At 39.1% G+C, this 24,346-nt stretch overlaps 1 protein-coding gene across 2 annotated transcripts in view; it reads left to right on the forward strand.

The window, feature by feature from the left end:
• The window catches only part of LOC127410666 (UTP--glucose-1-phosphate uridylyltransferase-like), a 56,222-nt gene extending 33,675 nt beyond the window's left edge, over window positions 1-22,547 (forward strand). For both annotated transcript variants that reach the window (XM_051645810.1, XM_051645811.1), the window contains exons 5-10: window positions 175-308; window positions 9,789-10,086; window positions 10,635-10,832; window positions 18,450-18,692; window positions 18,995-19,099; window positions 21,908-22,547. In XM_051645810.1, coding sequence (XP_051501770.1) covers window positions 175-308; window positions 9,789-10,086; window positions 10,635-10,832; window positions 18,450-18,692; window positions 18,995-19,099; window positions 21,908-22,015 — 1,086 coding nt within the window. In that variant the 3' untranslated portion in view covers window positions 22,016-22,547. The remainder of the gene's footprint in view (window positions 1-174; window positions 309-9,788; window positions 10,087-10,634; window positions 10,833-18,449; window positions 18,693-18,994; window positions 19,100-21,907) is intronic.
• Window positions 22,548-24,346: the final 1,799 nt, after the last annotated feature.

Genomic DNA, 24,346 nt, shown 5'->3' on the forward strand with positions numbered 1-24,346 from the left:
TGATGTAGATCGCAAAGTATGAGCTCAAATAATATGGAAGCAGGTCATGTAAATAACTACAAACTCCGAAACATTATGCCGCAAATGTTGTTTATTGAGCTTAACTTGTATTGAACCTGGAATACTCCTTTAAGTTTATTTAGCTGTTTATTTGTTTTTCTTTGGTCTCTTCAGCACTTGAATAAAACATATAATGCTGATGTTCCACTGGTGCTCATGAACTCTTTCAACACGGACGAAGACACCAAGAAGATCCTACAGAAATACACACACCACAGAGTCAAGATACACACTTTCAACCAGAGCAGGTATTAACATACACACACACACAAACGAGGACATTTGCACTGCAATCAATTTGTTACTCAGTATTTTTGTCTTGTTTTCCAGTCACAATATCTAAACATCCTTAAAACAAATTTACTTGCGAAGCAAAATTACATAAGAAATTAAGGTTGTTTGAACACATAATTCCATGCAGTTGATGACACACCACATAATCTCACACACCAACATCTATAAGCAGACACACTGTTATTCAGCGATTTATCCCAGACACATTCCCAACAGGAAGTGAAAAGCTGGATTTCTTCTCCTTGATGATGTCTTCTGCTGACCCTTAGCCTGCAAACACTAACAGGTTGTGTAAAAACAAGTTAAAGATTGATGAAGTTTCCTCCTAATAATGGGGATATGTTAATATTTAATGGAGTTGTCAGAGCAGAAATTTATCTCAAAGCCAACAACATATGCTCATGGGATATTATTACACATCTTATTCAGAATAAAGTGCCGAAAGACACCGTAGATTCAGATCCTGTTTCAGCTGAAGCTCATGAATGAGGGAAGAGACAATGTGATGAAAGGATGAGGAGGAAGATGAAGGCTACACAGAGCCTCAGATGAAGCTCCCCCTTTCATTTCCCTGGCATCATTTGACCTGAATAAGCCTGTAATGCAGGAATGAGAGCAAATTATAGAGCCCCTCTGAAAGCACTTTTACATTTTTAAGCAGTGTATTTTTCTTACCCATGTTTCATATTTTAAATGTTTGAAGTGTTTTTTGTTTTTGTTTTTTGTTGTTGTTGTTTTTTTTAACTTTATAACAGAGCAACTTCATCCATGTTTTTGAATTATTTTTGTGTGTTGGTGTTTTAAAAAAAACACTTTTTTTATTTTAAACAGAAAATGCGGAATAAAATTAAACTCTTCCCCCCGAACACCAACCACCCCCCACCCGACACAAACACGCACCCCAGTGATCATAATAATATTTAGAAACATAAAAAAAAAAAAACACAAAACACACAAAAAAACATTAAAAGCATACTTTCAAAAAACAAAATTGCACCCACACATTTTAAACTAGAGATCCCTCTCTACTGCCCCTCCCCGTGAGCCTTCCAAAAAGGCCAAATATCTGCCCCATTTTCTATCAAATAACCCCAGATTGCCCAGCCTTCTATACGACATCTCAAATGCCACTACCCTGCCCATCTCCGTGCACCACTCTCGAAATGAGGGCGCTCCAGCCGACATCCATCCCCTAAGAATAACCCGTCTGCCGATTGTAACACTGGCCAGGACCCAATTCTTTATGTAATTATCCCCTATATTAATGACCGCCCCATGACCTAAAATACAGAGTCTGGGGCAAAATTAAATTTGAGTGCTCAATACATCACACATAAAACTCTGAACCCTCAACCAAAATTCTTGGTTCTTAACACACCACCAGAAAACATGGGTTGTGTCCCCATCTTCTGATTGGCATCGCCAGCAGGTGGGTGTGTCTTTAAGACCAAGCCTAGAGGGGGTCCAATAGAATCGATGTAAAACCTTAAATTGCATAAGGTGCCCCTTTGCATCTCTAGATGTAGACTTGACATTTTTTAGAATCCTATCCCACACTCCCTCCTCCAATGCCAAGTTTAAATCTTTCTCCCATAATCTCTTGAGAGAAGCCGAAGCTCAGTCCCAGACTCTGAATTAGCAGAGATTAATACACTGATGCCTCATGACCTTTTCCAAAAGCTGTAAATACCACTCCCAGAGTATCTGCCGCTTTAGGGTGGTGTATGCTACTCACAAAAATAGTACAGAGCAGGTGGCGCAGCTGTAAATACCTAAAGAACTGAGACCTGGGAATCCCAAAATGTTGAACCATATTTTCAAAGGATTTCAACACTCCACTCTCATATAGGTCAATGAACGAATTACCTCCCTCACAGTCCACTTTGTCCAGTAGAAAGGGGATTTATTAATACATAATTTTGGGTTCAGCAATATGCTCGAGGCAACATTTAAACAAATGTCCAAATTAAACACTTTGGACACTTTTGTCCATACCGAGTGCAAATGCGAGATAATGGGGTGTAACTTAACTTCTCTGGTTAGTTTGATAGAAAGGCTTTGCAATGGCGAAATAGGGGCAAGAACTTCCTGTTCAATACAAAACCAGGGAGGGGCACTCTCGCTCTTTTTTTTTTTTTTTTTTTTTTGGACTCAAGATGGCGCCGAGTGTGGCTGCTGCGTTGCGAGCTCCGACACAACATTGCAGTTTTTGGTTTGTTTGGTTTACAATTCTTATGTTTTTTGTCTTGGATGTTGTCTGCCTTATTGTCTACGACAGACAAACACTTTTGGACATTGGTTCTGCAATTGCACACCGTAAACCGGACTTCAAATTCTTCAATGCCGACCCGCTGTTTACAAACACGACAGCAGAGCCCTTTGTCTGGGCAGCCCGGCCGCGGAAACGTAGAAGGAAAAGGGGAAGGAGAGCCGGCGTTCTCATCAGAGTAAGACATTGTGCAAATCGACCCCCGCTACCCAGTATTCTACTGGCAAATGTTCAGTCTCTGGACAACAAGCTCTGTGAGCTGAGAGCGCAGATCTCTTTCCAACAAGAGACGAGGGACTACTGCATTATCTGCCTTACAGAAACTTGGATGTCTGCTGAGACTCCAGATTCAGCCATCGAACCCGCGGGGTTCTCCGTGCACCAAGCGGACAGAGCGAAAGGCCTCTCGGGTAAAAGCAGAGGAGGTGGTGTATGTTTTATGATCAACAAATCCTGGTGTGATCAGAGGAACATACATTCTATCAAGTCTTTCTGCTCTCCTGATCTGGAATTTCTCATGCTTCTGTGTCAACCATTCTGGCTACCAAGGGATTCACAGCGGTCATTATCACTGCTGTGAACATCCCCCCGCAAGCCGACACAGACCAGGCACTCAAGGAACTATATGGGAGTAAAAGTGAGCAGGAAACCGCGCACCCTGAGGCCGCGTTCATTGTGACCGAGGACTTTAACAAAGCCAATTTCAAATCAGTCGCACCAAAATACCACCAACACATCAGTTTCAACACACGAGGGCACCGGGTTTTGGACCATTGCTACTCTTCCCTTCCGGGATGGCTACAAATCCCTCCCCCGCCCACCATTTGGCAAATCGGACCACTCTTCCATTCTGCTTCTGCCCGCTTACAGGCAGAAACTGAAACAGGAAGCACCCGCCCTCAGAACGATCCAGTGCTGGTTGGACCAATCAGATTCTATGCTACAAGACTGTTTTGATCACGTGGACTGGGAGATGTTCCGGTCCGCCTCTGTTGACGACATCGAGGTTTACGCTGATAGCGTAATGTGTTTCATCAGAAAGTGTGTTGAGAATTTTGTTCCGACCAAAACAATACGGATCTACCCCAACCAGAAGCCATGGGTAAATAGCGATGTTCGCGCGGCACTTGATGCACGGACCTCCGCTTTTAATCCCGGGAACGCGGAGAAGCATAAACAGGCCAGTTATGTACTCCGCAAAACTATGAGCAGCCAAACGCCAGTACAGGGACAAGATTGAAGGACAGTTTAACACCACCAACTCTAGAAGCATGTGGCAGGGAATTAATATCATCACAGACTTTAAAGGGAATAAAAACTCCGCCGTGAACACCGCTGCCTCTCTCCCGGATGAGCTAAATACATTTTATGCTTATTTCGAGGGAAATAACACCACCCTTGCGGAGAGAGCTCTCGCGGCCGAAGCTACAGAGGTTAGTTACCCGATCCTTCCGACGGGTGAATATCCGTAAAGTCATGGGTCCAGATGGCATTCCGAGCCGCGTCATCAGAGCGTGCGCGAACCAACTGGCTGGTGTTTTTACGGATATTTTCAACCTTTCCCTCTCCTTGTCTGTGGTCCCCACATACTTTAAAATGTCCACCATTGTGCCTGTACCAAAGCAATCCAAAATCACTTGCTTAAATGACTGGCGTCCTGTTGCTCTGATCCCCATCATCAGCAAATGCTTTGAGAGACTAATCAGAGATTACATCTGCTCTGTGCTGCCTCCCTCACTGGACCCATTGCAGTTTGCTTACCGCAACAACCGCTCCACTGATGATACCATTGCATCTACACTACACACTGCTCTCTCCCACCTGGAAAAAAGGAACACTTATGTGAGAATGCTGTTTGTAGACTACAGCTCTGCATTCAACACCATAGTGCCCTCCAAGCTTGATGTGAAACTCCGGGCTCTGGGCTTAAACAGCTCGCTGTGCAACTGGATCCTGGACTTCCTGTCAAGCAGATGCTAGGTGGTTAGTATGGGCAGCAACATCTCCTCATCACTGACCCTCAACACTGGAGCCCCACAGGGCTGTGTTCAAAGTCCACTCCTGTATTCCCTGTACACACATGACTGTGTGGCAACACACAGCTCCAATGCCATCATTAAGTTTGCTGATGATACAACAGTGGTAGGTCTGATCACAGACAATGATGAAACAGCCTACAGAGAGGAGGTGCACACTGACACGCTGGTGTCAAAACCAACGACGTTGAGGGAGAGGAGCAAAACCTCTCCCTCAACGACAGTAAGACAAAGGAGCTTGTGGTGGACTTCAGGAGAAAAGACAGAGAATCACCATCAATGGAGCACCGGTGGAGAGAGTCAGCAGCTTCAAGTTCCTGGGTGTCCACATCACTGAGGAACTCACATGGTCCGTCCACACTGAGGCCGTTGTGAAGAAGGCTCATCAGCACCTCTTCTTCCTGAGACAGCTGAGGAAGTTTGGAATGAACCGCCACATCCTCACACGTTTCTACACCAGCACTGTAGAGAGCCTGGTACAGCAACAGCACAGCCCTCAACTGCAAAGCCCTGCAAAGGGTGGTGCGCACTGCCAGACACATCATCGGAGGTGAGCTTCTCTCCCTCCAGGACATATATACCAGGCGGTGTGTGAAAAAAGCTCGGAGGATCATCATAGACTCCAGCCACCCGTGCCATGGGCTGCTCTCACTGCTACCATCAGGCAGGCGGTATCGCAGCATCGGGAGTCGCACCAGCCGACTTCATGACAGCTTCTTCCCCCAAGCAATCAGACTTTTGAACTCTTGATCATTCACGATCAATATATATCAGCACTGCACTTTTTATTAATCTTATTATCTCACACTGGGCTGTCATAAATTATATTCTCTCTTAACAACACACTGGCAACTGACTATCAACTGACAGCCTGCATGTCAATACAGTACAATACAACCTACTGTATATTTTATATATACAATTTTTATTGTATAATGTGTATTTTATATTGTGTGTATTGTATACTGTACATTGTATATTATTTGTATATTGTGTTGTGCGTAATTATGTGTATATTAGATATGTAAATTGTGATGTGTAAATCTGATGTTTATTGTAAATTGGTATATGTCTCATCACTGTCATGACTGCTATGTTGCACGGAACTGCACCCAAGACTTTTACCCACTATTGCACTTGTGTGTATGGTTGTGTGACAATAAAAGTGATTTGATTTGATTTGATTTTTGATCAGGTGGGAGCAACCAATAGCCAAATGTCTTAGACCGAATGCATAATAATAAAACAAAATCTTGGGTAGGCCTAGCCCACCTTTGTTAATCGGCCTATGTAACTTACTGAAATGCAATCTGGGACATTTACCATTCCAAATGAAGGACTTTGCTATGCTATCAAATTGCTTGAAATAAGAGAGGGGGACATCTATAGGGAGAGATTGTAGCAGGTAGTTGAATATTTGGAATACAATTCATTTTAATAACATTAACCTTCCCAATCATAGATAAATGTAATGAAGCCCACCTGCCCACATTGCTCAAACCTTTTTATTAAAGGGTCAAAATTAACTAACTAAATCACAAAAATTTGCTGGGAATAAAATACCCAAATACTTAATGCTTTTTTTAAAGTATTTTAAATGTTAAATACTTTGTCCTTTTTAAGAATCAGACTAATCCGGGCTTGCGTCATGGTTGGTGGAAGCTTTCCATTCTTTAATGATTCCGTATAATCTTCTAGCAAAAGTGGAGACAGTTCTGTTGCATAAGATCTAAAAAAACTCGGTGGCAAAGCCATCCCCGGAGCCTTGCCTTTAGGTAAGACCTTAATTACCTCGCCAAGCTCCTCCAAGGTTATCTCAGAATCAAGAGACATTTTTTTGCTCAGTCATCAGTTCCACAATGTTTCTAATATCCTCATCAGTAGACAGAGACGTGGAACTATAGAGATCAAGATATAATTCTTTAAAAGCATTATTTATTTATTTATTTATTTATTTATTTTCTCCCCTTTTTCTCCCTATTTGGTATGCCCAATTCCCAATGCACTCTAAGTCCTCGTGGTGGCGCAGTGACTCGCCTCAATCCGGGTGGTGGAGGACAAATCTCAGTTGCCTCCTCATCTTATCACGTGGCTTGTTGAGTGCATTACAGCGGAGATATAGTGCGTATGGAGGCTTCACGCAATCCACCATGGCATCCACGCACAAACTCGCCATGCGCCCCACCAAGAGCGAACCACATTATAGCGACCACGAGGAGGTTACCCCATGTGACTACCCTCCCTAACAACCGGGCCAATTTGGTTGCTTAGGAGACCTGGCTGGAGTCACTCAGCACGCCCTGGGAATCGAACTCGTGAACTCCAGGGGTGGTAGTCAGCATCTTTACTCACTGAGCTACCCAGGATGGGCCAATCACAGTTGTTTATTCTTACTGGAAATTTACTGGAGTTTAAAAATGCTTTAATAAATACTACTGAGGCGGATTAACACTCACAGGTATGAATCCTTGCAATTATTAGTATCATCTTTTAAAAAAAAAAAAAAAAAACTATCCAGTGTAAATGTCTCCATTGAGAGAAAAATGTTCTGCTATTTAAATGCAGATGAATGGAGGATTCGGTTTGCAATGTGTTCATGCCCAGGATTTGCTTCTGCAGCAGTATTACTTTTTATTTATTTATTTTTCCTTCTGTTTTTGTGTGGTTTGAAAGTGTATAGGCATAATTAAAATGTTTTATGTATTTATGTAATACAGAAATGATACTCAAAATAACAGAACAATGTTGGCATTGTGACATGTTTATTCATTCAGATTCTTTTTCAGTGAAGTGTAACTTTTCATTCAGTTTTCATAGAATTTTTAAATAAAACTTTTATGTGTGATATGAAGATGAAAGAAAATGCTGTTTTTGTTGTTTCAAAGTGGGACGTGACCAAATAAATTTGAGAACCACTGCCCTTGGAGGAGTATTTAAAAGTTCAGAGCTTGCGATTTTCAGAAAATCCAAAATGGCCGACTTCCTGTTGGGCGGCGCTAATGACTATAGTTATTTAAGTTGTCCGGCTTGGTGATAACTATAAATGTACCAAGTTTGGTGACTGTAGGTGAAAATGGGGGTTTTACAGAGCCTCCCTTAAATGCCCATTTTCAAGGAGGCCCTGCATACCGCCCCTCCCGCAACTTTGCCCAGCCCTAATTGCCAACGACTGTGTATGCAAAAAAGAATAATAATAATAATCCTTAGAAGAACAATATGGCCTCCACACATTCAGTGCTTGGGCTCTAATAATAATAATCATTAGGAGAACAATTGAGCCTCCGCACTTTCAGTGCTTGGGCCCTAATAATCCTTAGAAGGACAATACAGCCTCCTCACTTTCAATGCTTGGGCCCAAATAATAATAATCCTTAGAAAAACAATAGGTCCTCCGCACTTTCAGTGCTTAAGCCCTAATAATAATCCTTAGAAGAACAATAGGGTCTCCGCACTTTCAGTGCTTGGGCCCTAATAATAATCCTTAGAAGAACAATAGGGTCTCCGCACTTTCAGTGCTTGGGCCCTAAAAATTTTTAAGGATCATGAAAGTGCCCTTTTTATGCTAAATAAAAAGTGGATGGGGGATGTGAAATATGACATTTAGTATTTTGTGATTCAGCCATTCGTACTAAAGCTCCAATCTAGAATTTTATATTTTTAAAAAGGATATTGTTTGAAGTAGAAAACAAATAAGCTCTGATATTATCTACTTCCAGTAATGCCAAATCAGTCTTTGTTGATTAAAAACACAGAGATGGTCACAGATACATTGTGCATTGCTACTTGATGCGTTTCTTCAAATCTTGCAGATAGTCTTCTAAATAAAGTAATCTTTATTGGGATAATACATTGTACATTTGTATTGCCAAAGCATTTGCTGCTTAGAAGTGTTGAAATATTGATTCTTGAGATAAGGGACAAAACATGTTTTAAATCTTAATTTTTATTTTTTAATACTAAATTAATTTGAACTGGATTGTAGTCAAAGGTCTCAGATAACGAACCATGTAAGGGAACAGGTTTTTATAAAAATGCTTTTTTTCTGAAATTGAAATGTATCCACTTCATAACTTACTGTACATCTTACTGTTACACCATCACACACACGCATGCTATTTTAATTTGATCCATTCAATAAGAGTGTAAAGTCTTTAATTATCTAATAATGGTGTTTCGTAAAGGAGTTAAGGGATAAAATGCATTCTATACATTTTTCTTTCTGTTTTCTCACTATTCTGAGAGTTCACAAAATTGAATATTTTTCCATCAAAACATGTGTTTTACACTTCAGCCATTTTGTCTTTTTTCCACAGTTAAATCTGCCTCTATAACCTAAAATAAAATGCAAAAATGTTTCCACAATTCTTAGCAGAAATTATCACAATGGGATGATGGTATTGACATGTTGAATCTGATCGCAGACTTAAACATTGTTTGTTTAAAATATTAAACAATATCAAACTTACCACACCATGTGTCCTACTGTTGCATCTGCCATGAGCAGGAGGTTGGAATGGAGTTCTCAGAGTTATAGCTGAACATGACATTGTCTGATTTATTCAGCATTATAAAAAATCTAGATGACGCAAAGTGAGGACACATCTTTGATAGGCAGTTGTTGTTGTTGTTGTTTTGGAAATATATATTTTAAAGTTTACTTTATGTATTGTTTGATATCTTACAGATCCCTACCTTTCATTTCATATTTATATTTGTTTAATTTGTTGCATTTTTAAACACTTTGTTTGGAAGTTTAACATCGTGACCTTGCTGAGGACAGGTTATGTGCATGTGCTTCCAAGTATAGAGCATACATTTTAAAGAATTTTAATGAAATTATTTTAAAATATAAGTATTAAATGCCCTGAATATAAACCCTTCCTTTAGATTTAACTTTTTCAATATCTTTTTTTTCTATTATGAATTTCTTGATTTTTAACAAAAGAGGACTTTTGTATGTAGGACATGTTTTGTCCCTTATCTCAAGAATCAGTGGTGAAACAAAAACGGTGGAAATCAAAGTGCATAAATCAAGGCCAAAGACAAAATATGCAGAGTAACTGAAAAAGACAAATAAATCATACAAGAAAAGATTAAAGATAATCTCTCTGGTCTTTCCGTTGCTCCAGGTATCCACGGATAAATAAGGAGTCACTGTTGCCGGTTGCTAAGGACATGGGTATGACAGGAGAGAATGCGGATGTGTGGTATCCTCCTGGTCACGGTGACATTTACGCCAGTTTTTTTAACTCTGGTCTGTTGGAGCAGCTCATCGCTGAAGGGAAAGAATACATTTTTGTCTCTAACATCGATAACCTGGGCGCCACCGTAGACCTGTACATACTGAATCACCTGGTGGGCCAGCCCAACGGCAAACGCTGCGAGTTCATCATGGAGGTCACAGACAAGACCAGAGCAGATGTGAAGGTGAGACAATATTGTTTGTGCATTGTAAAGTTCACTGATCCCTGTATCATATCTTTACATGTTGAGCTAATTTGAGTTCAGAGATTAAAGATCACTGTTAAAAAGATTATCAGAAGAAACAATCTTTCTGTCCAAGTAATTTGATAATTTAGATTTATTTCCTTAAAAGGTGATTCATTGGCTTTTAAGTTAAGAAGATTTGAATGGGTTGTTGACAGTAAAGTTGACATGTTCTGTGGTGTGACATGCTGTGATCCCTCTAAATGAACTCATTAATTGAGAGATGGAATGTTTGTACTTTAAAAATAATTATTTATCTCAGGACACAGCTATTTAAATAGTGAAGGCAGAGATTTTGACCAGTCACAGCACATAAAATGTTCACTTGCTTTTAAACATTCATGTAAATGTTAACCTAAAATCTTGATCATCTCTTAAAAAGCTCATGGACATGTTATGCATCAACTACCCATATGCATCTAAGTAAATTAGGTCTTATTTGTGTAGTACTGGAGGCCTATCTCGTGTTGTTTTCATGTGTTCTCCAGGGAGGTACACTCATTCAGTATGACGGTAAGCTTCGGTTACTGGAGATTGCGCAGGTTCCGAAGGCTCATGTAGATGAATTCAAATCGGTCACCAAATTTAAGATCTTCAACACTAACAACCTGTGGGTCTCCCTGTCTGCCATAAAGAGACTGCAGGAACAAAACGCCATGGACATGGAGATCATAGTCAACCCTAAGGTAAGGAAACAAAGCAGTTGAAAACCTGGACTCAAAGGTTTGAAGGGGGAGTTTTGAGGAGTAGGACATATTTTAGATAAAATCTTGTATGTTATGCCTTCTGTGTGTTGGCAAAGAATTCATAAATGCAGGAAATATTCAGTCTGTTTTATTTTTGCATGTTTATTCTGAAGTAAACCATTGTTTAATTGTTGTCCTTCCTGTTAAAATTTGTCTAGTTGAAGTATTCCTGCCTAATTTCTTTGCAGTAGCCTAAATAGCCCTGTTTTAAAGCACCCTGTATTGATGTTTTTATGTCTGTGAGAGGTGAATTTGAGTTTTAAAAGACTTTTGTTACCTCCATAAACCTTTAAGCACTGTGTTGTTTCCCTTCTCAAGTCTCTGGAAGATTTTGAAACTGTTCAAAAATGCTTACTATGCAAACAGACTTGGAATTGTGGCTTTCTGACTGAGCTGATGTGATGATCTTGTGGTCTTTTGAGTTTTTGTGACTATGTGGGAGCTTGAAAGGTTTTATTTATGTTTGTTTGAGTGTGTAGTTAAATTATTATAATTTTTTAAATATATATATAATATTATTATTTTTATTTTTTTTTCACATTTCAGCTGCTGGAATCTGGTAACGGTGTGAACCAGAAACAACATTTTTGTTACTGTGCGTACAGTATGTGCGGGCATTTGTGCCAGACAGATCTGAATTTAAGAATCTGATTCAACCTGTGTACCTAGTTTAAGTCTGTTATTAAAGATAGTGTATATTCCTGAATAAATACAAAACAAGCTTAGTCAACAGCATTTGTAGCATAATGTTGATTACTTTTTCTCTCTAAAAAAAGCAAAAATCAAGGTTACAGTGAGGCATTTACAATGGAAGTTAATACAGACCATTTTTGGAAGTTTGAAGGCAGAAATGTGAAGCTTATAATTTTATAAAAGCACTTAATTCTTCTGTTAAATCTTGTGTATTATTTTAGCTCTAAAGTTGTTTAATCGCCATTTTTACGGTCATTTTAGGGTTTATGGCGGTACTTCGTCATGGCAATGAAATAGTAAAATTAGATATAAATTTACACAGAAAAGGCCAATAACTGATTTTGTCACACTAAATTATGTTAACATGCATATTGTTTACATCTTGTGGCGATACTTTTATAACAGAGTGTTTTAATGTTTACGGATTGGCTCCATTCACTTCCATTGTAAGTGCCTCACTGTAACCTAGTTTTTTTTTTAAGAAAAGGCAGGACAAGTAAAATTACATTTTTGTGGTAATCAACATTATGCCACAAATGCTGTCAATTGAGCCAGCGTGACTCTATATACATTTTTGCAAAACTTACAATTCCCTGCAGTTTCCAGGTGAAATGAACGCTAGAGGCACTACAACAACTGTTGGTTTTATTCACTTATACTCAAATCATGACATAATGGCTGATTATGACTTAATAAATGCGTATTTTTCTCTCTATTACTCAGAACCTTCTATTTTATGATATCGACACACTTTTACTCAAACACATCTTTTAAAAAACAATACATTTTAATGCTTTTATTCCAACATAGATTGCTTGTGTGGTATGATATTAAAGAGTCATTGAAGCAGCACAAAATTAAGTAGTTGCTTCAGAAAAAGTGCTTTTTCATTTCACTTCTGCATTTTAAAACACTAATGGTTAGATTTAAGTATTGATAAGGTAAGGATGTCTTTTTTAACATCTCATATATAGTTTAAAACACTAATGGTTAAGTTTAGGCATTGATTTGGTAAGGATGTCTTTTTTTAAACATCTCATTTATATTTTAAAAAACTAGAGATTAGGATCAGGCAAAATTTTTAGGTCAGGGAGGTATGTTTTAAAAACAAATTATCTAAAATTCACCTTAAAACCACATCTGAAAGTGACACCACCATTTTAGTTGCTTTTGGTGCCCACAGCTGGACATTTCACTTGAAACCTGCAGCCAAACGTGATATACAGTACGTGCATTTTGAATTACAAAATGTTGTCATGTTCACATAAATTTCATGAGACCAGGCTGGATTGAGCTTAATTTATTTCAGAGACTATTTAGCAGAGATGGGCCTCTTCTATTTAAATGATTGGGAGAAATTCAAATGCCCAACCAAGAAGCTCTAGTGCCCAACGATCAACAGATGTAGAAAGGAAGTCCCACCTTACAGGTAAAAGAGCCAATCACCTTTTAGATACAGATATCGCCTGTCAATCAACTCGCTAACACGCATGCGCATTAGCTATGCAAGCCGGGAAAATTGCTTGTTTTAGCATAGAATGAGGTGAAGCACAATTATGATTCCAATATTATAAAATGTTATTGTTGATTTGAAATATGTTCTTTGATCGTTATCTTGACCATCCGTTTTTGAGATTTCGGTGTCACCCCATTCAAGTAGACAGGAGCTGCACTGACATGACTGGAAATAGCCTCCCGAGAGCATTCCAAAGATGGCCTACAGTGGACTGACTTGCTAGAAAGCAAGCTTATATTAAATCTGCAAATATAATTATTGTTGAGTCACATGACACCATGCGAGGATCGGACTTGTGAACGGAGAGCTCTGCACACTTTGCTAGTTTTAACACTTTTAGTGACATAAACCGGTGAGATTCGATACACTCTATTACATAACTGTTCTAGGAGGACAATATGTCAAAGAATTCAAAATCCTTGGGCTCTGGAGACATTAAAAGACACTTATATGCTCAAGTTGACGCCCCCGAGCAGGCTGCAAGGCTGGGAGTCAATTTAGTTGGAGAATTGCGGGAAATGCGGCGAGAGATGACACCCTGGTATGTTCAGAGGTGTTGCCACATACGGAGAAAAAGAAATCATATAGTTGGCACTTTAATGTATCCCTTTTGCAAAATCCTGAATTCCAACAAATGCTACAGACTCAAATCTATATGGAGACCAAGTGGTCCTCAGTATCCTCTGTGGGCGTGGCTTGGGAGGCACTTAAGGCAGTTCTTAGGGGTCGGATCATACAGTATGCCTCATTCACCAAAAAATTCAAGCAGAAGAACTCGTGGAGTTGGACAGTAATATTAAAGTGCTGAGGCAAAGCTGAAGCGCAGAATGTTGTCTAATGGCCTCAGGGAATTGACCTGATTGAAATACAGATATAATTCTATTTTGTCACGGAAAGTGGAGTTTTGGTTATTCAGGGCAAGACAGTCATACTTTGAGTCGGGGGACAAAGCAGGGAAGCTCCTGGCTAGATATATAAAACAGAGAGAGTCTTTCTCTACCATTCCCTCAGTGAAATCTGCTGGTGGTGAAATATATATATATGTATAGTTCCACGTCTTCGTCTACTGATGAGGATATTAGAAACTTTGTGAAACCATTAGAACAGGCAAGGCTCCGGGGCCAGATGGCTTTGCCGCTGAGATTTTTAGATCTTGTGCAACAGAACTGACTTCACTTTTGCTAGAAGTTTATACAGAATCATTAAAGAATGGAAAGCTTCTGCCAACCATGACACAAGCCCGGACCAGTCTGATTCTTAAAAAGGACAAAGATCCAAGCGAATGTAAGAGTTACCGTCCAATTTCCCTGATCTAGCTTGAAGTTAAAATATTGTCAAAAATTTTGGCTAACCAATTAAGTAAAGTTATGACATCTCTTATACATATAGATCAAATGGGGTTTATTCGGGGCCACAGCTCTTCTGATAACATTAGGCGTTTCATTAATGTCATGTGGGCAGTGGCGAACAATCAGACTCCGGTCGCTGCCATCTCACTTGATGCCAAAAAGTCATTTGATATGGTAGAATGGGATTATCTTTTTAAGATTTTGGAAATGTACGGGTTCAGGAATACTTTTATTGGGTGGATTAAGTTACTTTATAGACACCCGGTAGCGGCGGTTCAAACAAATGGATTAATTTTATATTATTTTACTCTGGATAGGGGCAGCCAGCAGGGTTGCCCTCTTTCCCCTTTATTGTTCTGTCTTGCCCTGGAACCATTAGCAGCCGCGATAAGAAAGGAGGATGATTTTCCAGGGGTGGTGGCGGGAGGCGTGGCGCATAAGCTTTTGCTTTACGCAGATGATATTTTATTATTTGTCTCCGACCCTACTGTCTGTGCCTTGCCTCCACAGATTTATTCATTCCTTTTCTAAGTTTTCAGGATATAGAGTCAATTGGTCTAAATCCGAAGCTTTGGCTCTGACAGCGTACTGCCCAGTAACGGCTTTTCAGCCGAGCGCCTTCCAGTGGCCCAAACAGGGCATTAAGTATTTGGGTATTTTATTCCCAGCAAATTTTTGTGATTTAGTTAGTTAATTTTGACCCTTTAATAAAAAAGTTTTCGAGCAATGTGGGCAGGTGGGCTTCATTACATTTATCTATGACTGGGAAGGTTAATGTTATTATAATGAACTGTATTCCAAAATTCAACTACCTGCTACAGTCTCTCCCTGTAGATGTCACCCTCTCTTATTTCAAGCAATTTGATAGCATAGCGAAGTCCTTCATTTGGAATGGTAAACGTCCCAGATTACATTTCAATAAGTTACATAGGCCGATTGACAAAGTTGGGCTAGGCCTACCCAAGATTTTGTTTTATTATTATGCATTCGGTCTCAGACATTTGACTCATTGGTCACTTCCACTTGAGAGAGCCCCTCCCTGGTTTTGTACTGAACAGGAAGATCTTGCCCCTATTTCGCCATTGCAAAGCTTTCTATCAAACTAACCGAAGTTAAGTTACACCCCGTTATCTCGCATTTGCACTCGGTATGGACAAAAGTGTCCAGAGTGTTTAATTCGGACATTTATTTAAATGTTGCTTCGAGCATATTGCTGAACCCAAAATTATGTATTAATAAGTCCTCTTTCTGCTGGTCAGAGTGGATTGTGAGGGAGGTTAATATGCTCGGTGACCTATATGAGAGTGGAGTGTTGAGATCCTTTCAAAATATGGTTCAACATTTTGGGATTCCCAGGTCTCAATTCTTTAGGTATTTACAGCTGCACCACCTGCTCTGTACTATTTTTGGGAGTAGCATACACCCCCCTAAAGCGGCAGATATTCTGGAAGAGGTTATTACTGCTTTTGGAAAAGGTCATGAGGCATCAGTGTATTACTCCCTGTTAATTCAGAGTCTGGGGGACAGAGCTTCAACCTCTCTCAAGAGATTATGGGAGAAAGATTTAAACTTGGTATTGGAGGAGGGAGTGTGGACTAGAATTCTAAAAAATGTTAAGTTTACATCTAGAGATGCAAGGGTACGCCATATGCAATTTAAGATTTTACATAGATTCTATTGGACCTCCTCTAGATTGTATAGGCTTGGTCTTAAAAACACAAAGGGGGTGATGTTCGGGGGGAAGGGTTAAATTTAATATAATTTGATTCCGTATTTTCTGTTATGTTTATTTAATTTGTTGAAGGGAATCAATAAAAATTGATGATAAAAAAAAAAAAATATATATATATATATATAGTTATATCATTATTATTTTAAAACAGGTTTCCCAAACACTCCGCCAGTCATCCATTGGTCAGCCAAAAAGAGAGTCCCATCCTTAATGTCCCAAACGCAGAGTGATTGAAAGGCAGAAAGTACTTAAGTCTTCTGTTCAGCTAAATTAAGAATCTGGTTATTTCTTCGCTGTTTATCAAGCCTAGGGCTGTTACAGAGACAGGTGCGATATATCATATCACTATTTCAATGATATCTGACAGGTAATAGAGATGTTTTCTGCATGTCATTTAATTTTAAAAAAAATTGCTTACGGCACCTTCAATTTGTTCTAAAACACTATTTATTGTATAGCTGTGCGCAAGAGAACTTCTTTCATTCATCCACCCTTTCTTTCTTGCACTTTCTCGCATTCTTTTACTGTTTCTCTCTCTTGTTAAGCCCCAGGTAAGAAAGAGAGAGACTCTGACCCTGATTCATTCATCAGGCCTCAGGAGACCCATAAAACTGTGCTTCAGCAGTCTCCTTTGCAGAGATCTCACTTCTGAATGAAACCCAATTACAAAACACTTCATATGAGCACTTTCAAAAGCAGATGCTTTGGAGGCAAGACTCTTAATTTTAGTATGTGTGCTCTGTGTCTGTTTTGTTCTTTATATTATTAGTTTAGATCTCCTAGAATTGTAGACTGTGATCACAGTGTTCAGTTGAGTGTTTTATGGATGATAATAATACACAAGATTAGCCTGAGTGTTTCCCTAGATTCAAAAGCTAATCGATAATGAATGTCTATAAAATTTGGTAAAATTAATTCTGTTGGGTTCTCTGTTCTTAGTCCATTACAGAAGACTACAGAAATGAAAGGTAACCATATGAAAAGGTGTGTGTGAATAGCCAGTGTTGATCCTGATACAATAGAGTAGTTTCAGCAGAGAGCGTGGTATTCTAGAACCATTCCCAAATTTCTTTACACCCAATCCCTCTTGCTCCTTTACTGTGTACTGTCATCTTTGTTCTTGAGTCACTTAAATAATCATACATAAGTATTTTGGCATACTTTCGATGCTCCGTGCTGACAAACATTTTTTTTTTTTGTCAAATTAAGTAATATCTACTCGCTTGACCAACACAAAATGGATGTCATTTTAAACTTAGAAGCTGGAATTTGCAATGCATATGGGCAAAATAACCAGCTCTGAACAGGTGCTTTTTAATTTGCTGACCAATTAGAAGTGTTCCATTTTCATGACTCATGATATGATTATTTACTGTACACCATACTATCAAACATCATACAGATCAGAACGTTCTTGAGAATAAAACAACACATGTTGTGCCACACCCACATACCAAATATACAGTATATCGCATAAAAGCCCTGAGCAAAAAGCATTGAGTTTATAAGTTGTAAACGGATGTGGCTTTTTGTCACGTTTCCATTTGTAACTTGAAACATACACAGAATATAAAAACAGCAGATACTCCCTTATTAAAATAATGCTTCCAAGTCTAAATACTATGTAATATGATGCATAGATCTTAAAACAATCTTAATGAAAATATTACACTACCCCAGATATCTTGTTTTTTGTCATCCTGAGGGGTGGTCTGTGGTTACAAAGCAGACCAATCACAGCTGTTGTGGTCTATGTTGATGCAACGCACATATACATTTTTGGAGAAGAAGCTTATATGTTTTTTACACGTATGGTGTAGGTACGACGCAGAAGTATAAATCGACCTAGAGTATTATATGTCACTTTTCAGGACATTGCCGTCACAGCTGTGACATGTCAACTGCCCACATAATTTCAATATTTCAGTGATGACAATTCTTGGAATAGATTTTAAATATTCTAATGGATTTGACAAGTTGGTAGGTTTCATATTGGTGGACATGATCTGCTTACACTGAGGGTTGATCTAGACAAGTGGTGTTGGGGAGGAGGAGGGTTTCAGTAAGAAAACTCTTGTAGCTTGCTGCAGTGAGACCGGCTTACCAGCAATTAACAATTGACAATTGAAATGCTAGACAAAGAGGAAGTACGTGAGTTGATTGGCTAACAGTCAAGGACCTATCAGCTTGTACCATGTAGAGTTTCATGAATGAACTCAAGATCATGTGTATTCATGAATTGGATCTTTCTTATATCTCTCTCTCAGACTCTAAATGGGGGTCTGAATGTAATTCAGCTGGAGACTGCAGTGGGCGCTGCCATCAAGTGCTTTGATAATGCCCTGGGCATCAACGTACCCCGCAGCCGCTTCCTGCCTGTCAAAACCACATCTGACCTCCTATTGGTCATGTCCAACCTGTACAGCCTGGAGGCGGGCTCTCTGACCATGAGTGAGAAGCGTGAGTTTCCCACTACTCCTCATGTCAAACTGGGCAGCTCCTTCACCAAGGTACTAAACCTAAAGGAAGTATATACAACACATTTACATAATTTCAAAACCCATGGTGATCCTCTCTAGACATGTTATATAGTGTGATTAATGAGTGTCCTTTGTATGTGACCTACAATGTGCTTAATAGCAATGGCCATCTTATTTAACGTACAATTAATATTGCTACACACATGTTTATATCTTTATGGTAACTTCCTAAGCCCCTATCAAAATACTACTTTGGTCATTTTAGATTTGAAAAAGACCCATTTAGCCCTTTTTATCGAGTTGTAAGCTTCACTCCAGATCCCTTCTTTTAGGTTCAGGAATATCTCACACGATTCGAGAGCATTCCAGACATGCTGGAGCTGGATCACTTGACGGTGTCTGGTGATGTGACCTTCGGAAAGCAGGTTTCTCTAAAGGTAAGAGCAGGCAACTACTGAGCCCCTTTATTTTCTGAAATAGTTTTGCGTCGACTCGCAATAGTTTTGCATTACCTCACAAAACGTTTTCCCAATATTTTGGGTTCCCTTGCAGTAAACAAGCTATGGTTTTACTATAGTGACCATAGTTGAACTACAGTATTTGTTGTAAAACCATAGTGATCACAAAATTTGCCATGGTTTTGCTACAGCAACCTTTTTTTTTTTTTTTTTTTTTTTTTGTGAAACCAAATTAATAACAGGAAAAAGAAAACAATGGGAATAAAAATCAAAATGTTGTGGTTACTATGGTTTTACTACAAAAACCATAGTTCAACAATGAATAGTGTTAGTATAATCCTTATAACCCTAAAACCTTTATGCAAATTAACCATGGTTTTACTACAGTAACTATAGTTTAACCATGGTATTTACTACAGCATTACTAGTAAAACCATGGTTTATTGTATCCAAACCGTGGTTTCTGCCAAAACAGTCATTGATGCTACAGTATTACTGTACTATAGTAAAACCATAGTTTCCACCAAAAAAATAAAATAAAACATGGTTACCAAAATTAAGGTTACTAAAATATTACTATAGTAAAACCATGTTTAATTTTATCCAAAATAATCCCTCCTTGTCCTTTTAAGGAGCTCAGTAGGGAACTGCTTAAAGCATGAAAACATGTTTAATAGATTCTGCAATCAGTCAGTATCCACTAGGATTGTTTGCATTAAGTTAAGCATCAGTGGTGGCAGAGATTTCTACAGGAACTGTGTACAGGTGCATCTCAATAAATTAGAATGTCGTGGAAAAGTTCATTTATTTCAGTAATTCAACACAAATTGTGAAACTCGTGAATTAAATAAATTCAGTGCACACAGACTGAAGTAGTTTAAGTCTTTGGTTCTTTTAATTGTGATGATTTTGGCTCACATTTAACAAAAACCCACCAATTCACTATCTCAAAAAATTAGAATACATCATAAGACCAATAAAAAAAACATTTTTAGTGAATTGTTGGCCTTCTGGAAAGTATGTTCATTTACTGTATATGTACTCAATACTTGGTAGGGGCTCCTTTTGCTTTAATTACTGCCTCAATTCGGCGTGGCATGGAGGTGATCAGTTTGTGGCACTGCTGAGGTGGTATGGAAGCCCAGGTTTCTTTGACAGTGGCCTTCAGCTCATCTGCATTTTTTGGTCTCTTGTTTCTCATTTTCCTCTTGACAATACCCCATAGATTCTCTATGGGGTTCAGGTCTGGTGAGTTTGCTGGCCAGTCAAGCACACCAACACCATGGTCATTTAACCAACATCTGGTGCTTTTGGCAGTGTGGGCATGTGCCAAATCCTGCTGGAAAATGAAATCAGCATCTTTAAAAAGCTGGTCAGCAGAAGGAAGCATGAAGTGCTCCAAAATTTCTTGGTAAACAGGTGCAGTGACTTTAGTTTTCAAAAAACACAATGGACCAACACCAGCAGATGACATTGCACCCCAAATCATCACAGACTGTGGAAACTTAACACTGGACTTCAAGCAACTTGGGCTATGAGCTTCTCCACCCTTCCTCCAGACTCTAGGACCTTGGTTTCCAAATGAAATACAAAACTTGCTCTCATCTGAAAAGAGGACTTTGGACCACTGGGCAACAGTCCAGTTCTTCTTCTCCTTAGCCCAGGTAAGACGCCTCTGACGTTGTCTGTGGTTCAGGAGTGGCTTAACAAGAGGAATACGACAACTGTAGCCAAATTCCTTGACATGTCTGTGTGTGGTGGCTCTTGATGCCTTGACCCCAGCCTCAGTCCATTCCTTGTGAAGTTCACCCAAATTCTTGAATCGATTTTGCTTGACAATATTCATAAAGCTGCGGTTCTCTCGGTTGGTTGTGCATCTTTTTCTTCCACACTTTTTCCTTCCACTCAACTTTCTGTTAACATGCTTGGATACAGCACTCTGTGAACAGCCAGCTTCTTTGGCAATGAATGTTTGTGGCTTACCCTCCTTGTGAAGGGTGTCAATGATTGTCTTCTGGACAACTGTCAGATCAGCAGTCTTCCCCATGATTGTGTAGCCTAGTGAACCAAACTGAGAGACCATTTTGAAGGCTCAGGAAACCTTTGCAGGTGTTTTGAGTTGATTAGCTGATTGGCATGTCACCATATTCTAATTTTTTGAGATAGTGAATTGGTGGGTTTTTGTTAAATGTGAGCCAAAATCATCACAATTAAAAGAACCAAAGACTTAAACTACTTCAGTCTGTGTGCATTGAATTTATTTAATACACGAGTTTCACAATTTGAGTTGAATTACTGAAATAAATGAACTTTTCCACGACATTCTAATTTATTGAGATGCACCTGTATGTGAGTTACTGGGTTATTATTATACACCCACGCCACCAGAGATTTGTGTCCGATATTTAATTAGTCAAGGCACAGCCTGTAGATTAATTGTTTTAATATGATATTAAGATTACTGTAAATGAGAATATCATACTGAGCTAAAATGTTTTTGGACAGAATCTAAGCCTTATATTAAACATATTTTTCACTTTAAATGGTGATTCTCTCTTTAAAATGTATGGGGCTGTTCAGGCCAAACTTCATTCTTGCATTAAAAAGCTACATGCAGTGCAAAAAATAGAACAGTCTGCAGTCTGGACAAATCGTGACAGAATACACACTAGTTACAGTCTCAATGTGAGAGATTTCAGACCCAAGACAGTACCACTCAGCACAGCAATGTTTTTTGCTCCAAAATATGGTAAACATCCAGCTTGATTATTCCTCTGTCCTCTCCAGGGAACTGTCATCATCATAGCTAACCATGGAGACCGAATCGACATTCCAGCTGGCTCCATGTTGGAAAATAAAATTGTGTCCGGAAACCTTCGGATCCTGGACCATTGATGCCGCTGTCATGTTAGCTGGATGCATCATCACATGGCCTATCCACACCTGCCACTCTCAGAGCCTCCATCAGTGGAGCTGATCGCAGCATACAGTGCCACCGATACCATAAACAATTTCCACATCATTCCAGAGACATTTATTTTTGTAGTAGTCTGGGTCTTGTGTTTTTTTTCCCCCTCCTATTGGTGTTTTTGTCCTTTAATAGTCCTTAGATCTGTCTGTATCAAAAGATTTCACTTTATGTATGTAACATTAGCACAAAAATTCACATCATTATGTTTTGTTTGTTTTTGTTTTTACTATGAGAATGAAGTATTTCTCTTATTGTATCTATGAGATCACAAATTGACCCATCCGGGTCAATGTACTCTACTTGCTCAAAAATGTGAAAGAAAGAGTGGATGCAAGAGGGGTAAAGCAATGAGCGACCTGCAAAAGTGAAGGTTGACAGTTCTGTCATTGCATTCTAGAGCCTGTTCTAGTTCCTGAAAGTTCTGTGGAAATAAATAAAATGCAATAGGAAACAGAATAGCAGCGGTTTGTGTCTTTTCTGTTCAGCCTGATTTCACAGATGTTCCTGAAAATTAAAAAGTCTTTGGATTGTGTCCAAGCTCTTGGGTGGTCCCCTTAGTCCCCTCATTTATTAGGATGGCTTGCGTATTTTATGTCGCTGGTCACAGCCAAAGGATAATAGTTGGACAAAGATATTTCTCCAAATAGAATCCAAGTACTACAACTGTTTGATAGTGAGCTAAGATGTAGCATTAGATAAATTCCAGAAAGAATATATGCATATTAATTGTGTTCACATTAATTAGCAACTGTTAAGTTTTAAATTAAACAGTGATTTAATGTTAGTAAATTAGGTGTATCAAAGGTAAAATTGAGGATCCACTCTGCCAGTGTTACTAAATCGCCATCTGTTTTGCAATTTATACTTTTTTCCTTCAGGAAACATTGTGTGTGTGTTGCACTTTGTGTGTGTTTAGAATTTTCAGGAGGAAAAAAATCGAAATTGGATTGCTCATGAAAACTGGGAGTCAATGGACAATATCTGGGTTTCTATCCAACTATTTTATGCTAATTTTACATTTGTGCTTAAGAAATCCTTATTGGAAATCCTTGATATACGCATAAACTAAAAATTTGCTTAAAAGTTTTTGCTCGTTTTTTGAAGAGTTTCACATTAGTCAAAATGATTAACATTTTCTTTTGTCAAATCTTTAGAAATGCGCTTAAAGGGAAACATTTGGATGAAAACCCAGTGAATGTCACATTGTGTCAGAACAATAAGAATTTTTTTTTTTTTTTTTTTTTTATGTATTTATGACTTCCATGTTTCTAATATTCTAGTTACAATGAAACATCAGGAATACTGCGTTACTTTTTTTTTGTTTTGTTTTTTGCCTGTTATATGGGGGGTCCCCACGCCCAGCCCTCATTTCAAACACTGAAATTAAACCCATCTATTTTTTAATTGATTTTTTTATCCCCTTTTTCTCCCAATTTGGAATGCCCAATTCCCACTACTTAGTAGGTCCTTGTGGTGGTGCGGTTACTCACCTCAATCCAGGTGGTGGAGGACAAGTCTCAGCTGCCTCCACTTCTGAGACAGTCAATCCACGCATCTTATCACGTGGCTCGCTGTGCATGACACCGTGGAGACTCACAACATGGGAGGCTAATGCTACCCTCCGATCCACGCACAACTTACCACGTGCCCCATTGAGAGCGAGAACCACTAATCGCGACCACAAGGAGGTTACCCCATGTGACTCTACCCTCCCTAACAACCAGGCCAAATTGGTTGCTTTGGAGACCTGGCTGGAGTCACTCAGCACACCCTGGATTCGAACTCGCAACTCCAGCGTCAGTACTCGCTAAGCTACCCAGGCCCCCTAAACCCATCTATTTGTTAGCTGTAAAGAAAATGTTAGGAAGTAATGAGCTGGAATGAGATCGTGAAGGAAATGAGTGTGGTCAAATTCCAAATGATATATTTGCCCCCTAGAAGGGCACTACGGAAAGGGGACACCACTTGTAATGACTAAGGTCGTTAAATTGTAAGTGTGCAACTGTATACCATCAGAAGAGGGCCCGTTAGCAAACATACGATGGTCACTTCAAGACTGTGACGTAGCTAAGGGTGGTACGAAGTGGCCTGGTCTCACCTAAATTAAACCCAGGCCCACCCAGAATATTAGAGATTATTCTTTGGCTTCAAATATATAATTTATAAAATAGTCAAAAAATGCATAAATTCTGATTTCTGAAAGTGTGAAAACTATTTGAATGCACCGCTTTTCTGTTAAGAAAAAATTTGGTAAA

The sequence above is a fragment of the Myxocyprinus asiaticus genome, chromosome 20, assembly GCF_019703515.2.
Source record: "Myxocyprinus asiaticus isolate MX2 ecotype Aquarium Trade chromosome 20, UBuf_Myxa_2, whole genome shotgun sequence".
Lineage (NCBI taxonomy): Eukaryota > Metazoa > Chordata > Actinopteri > Cypriniformes > Catostomidae > Myxocyprinus > Myxocyprinus asiaticus.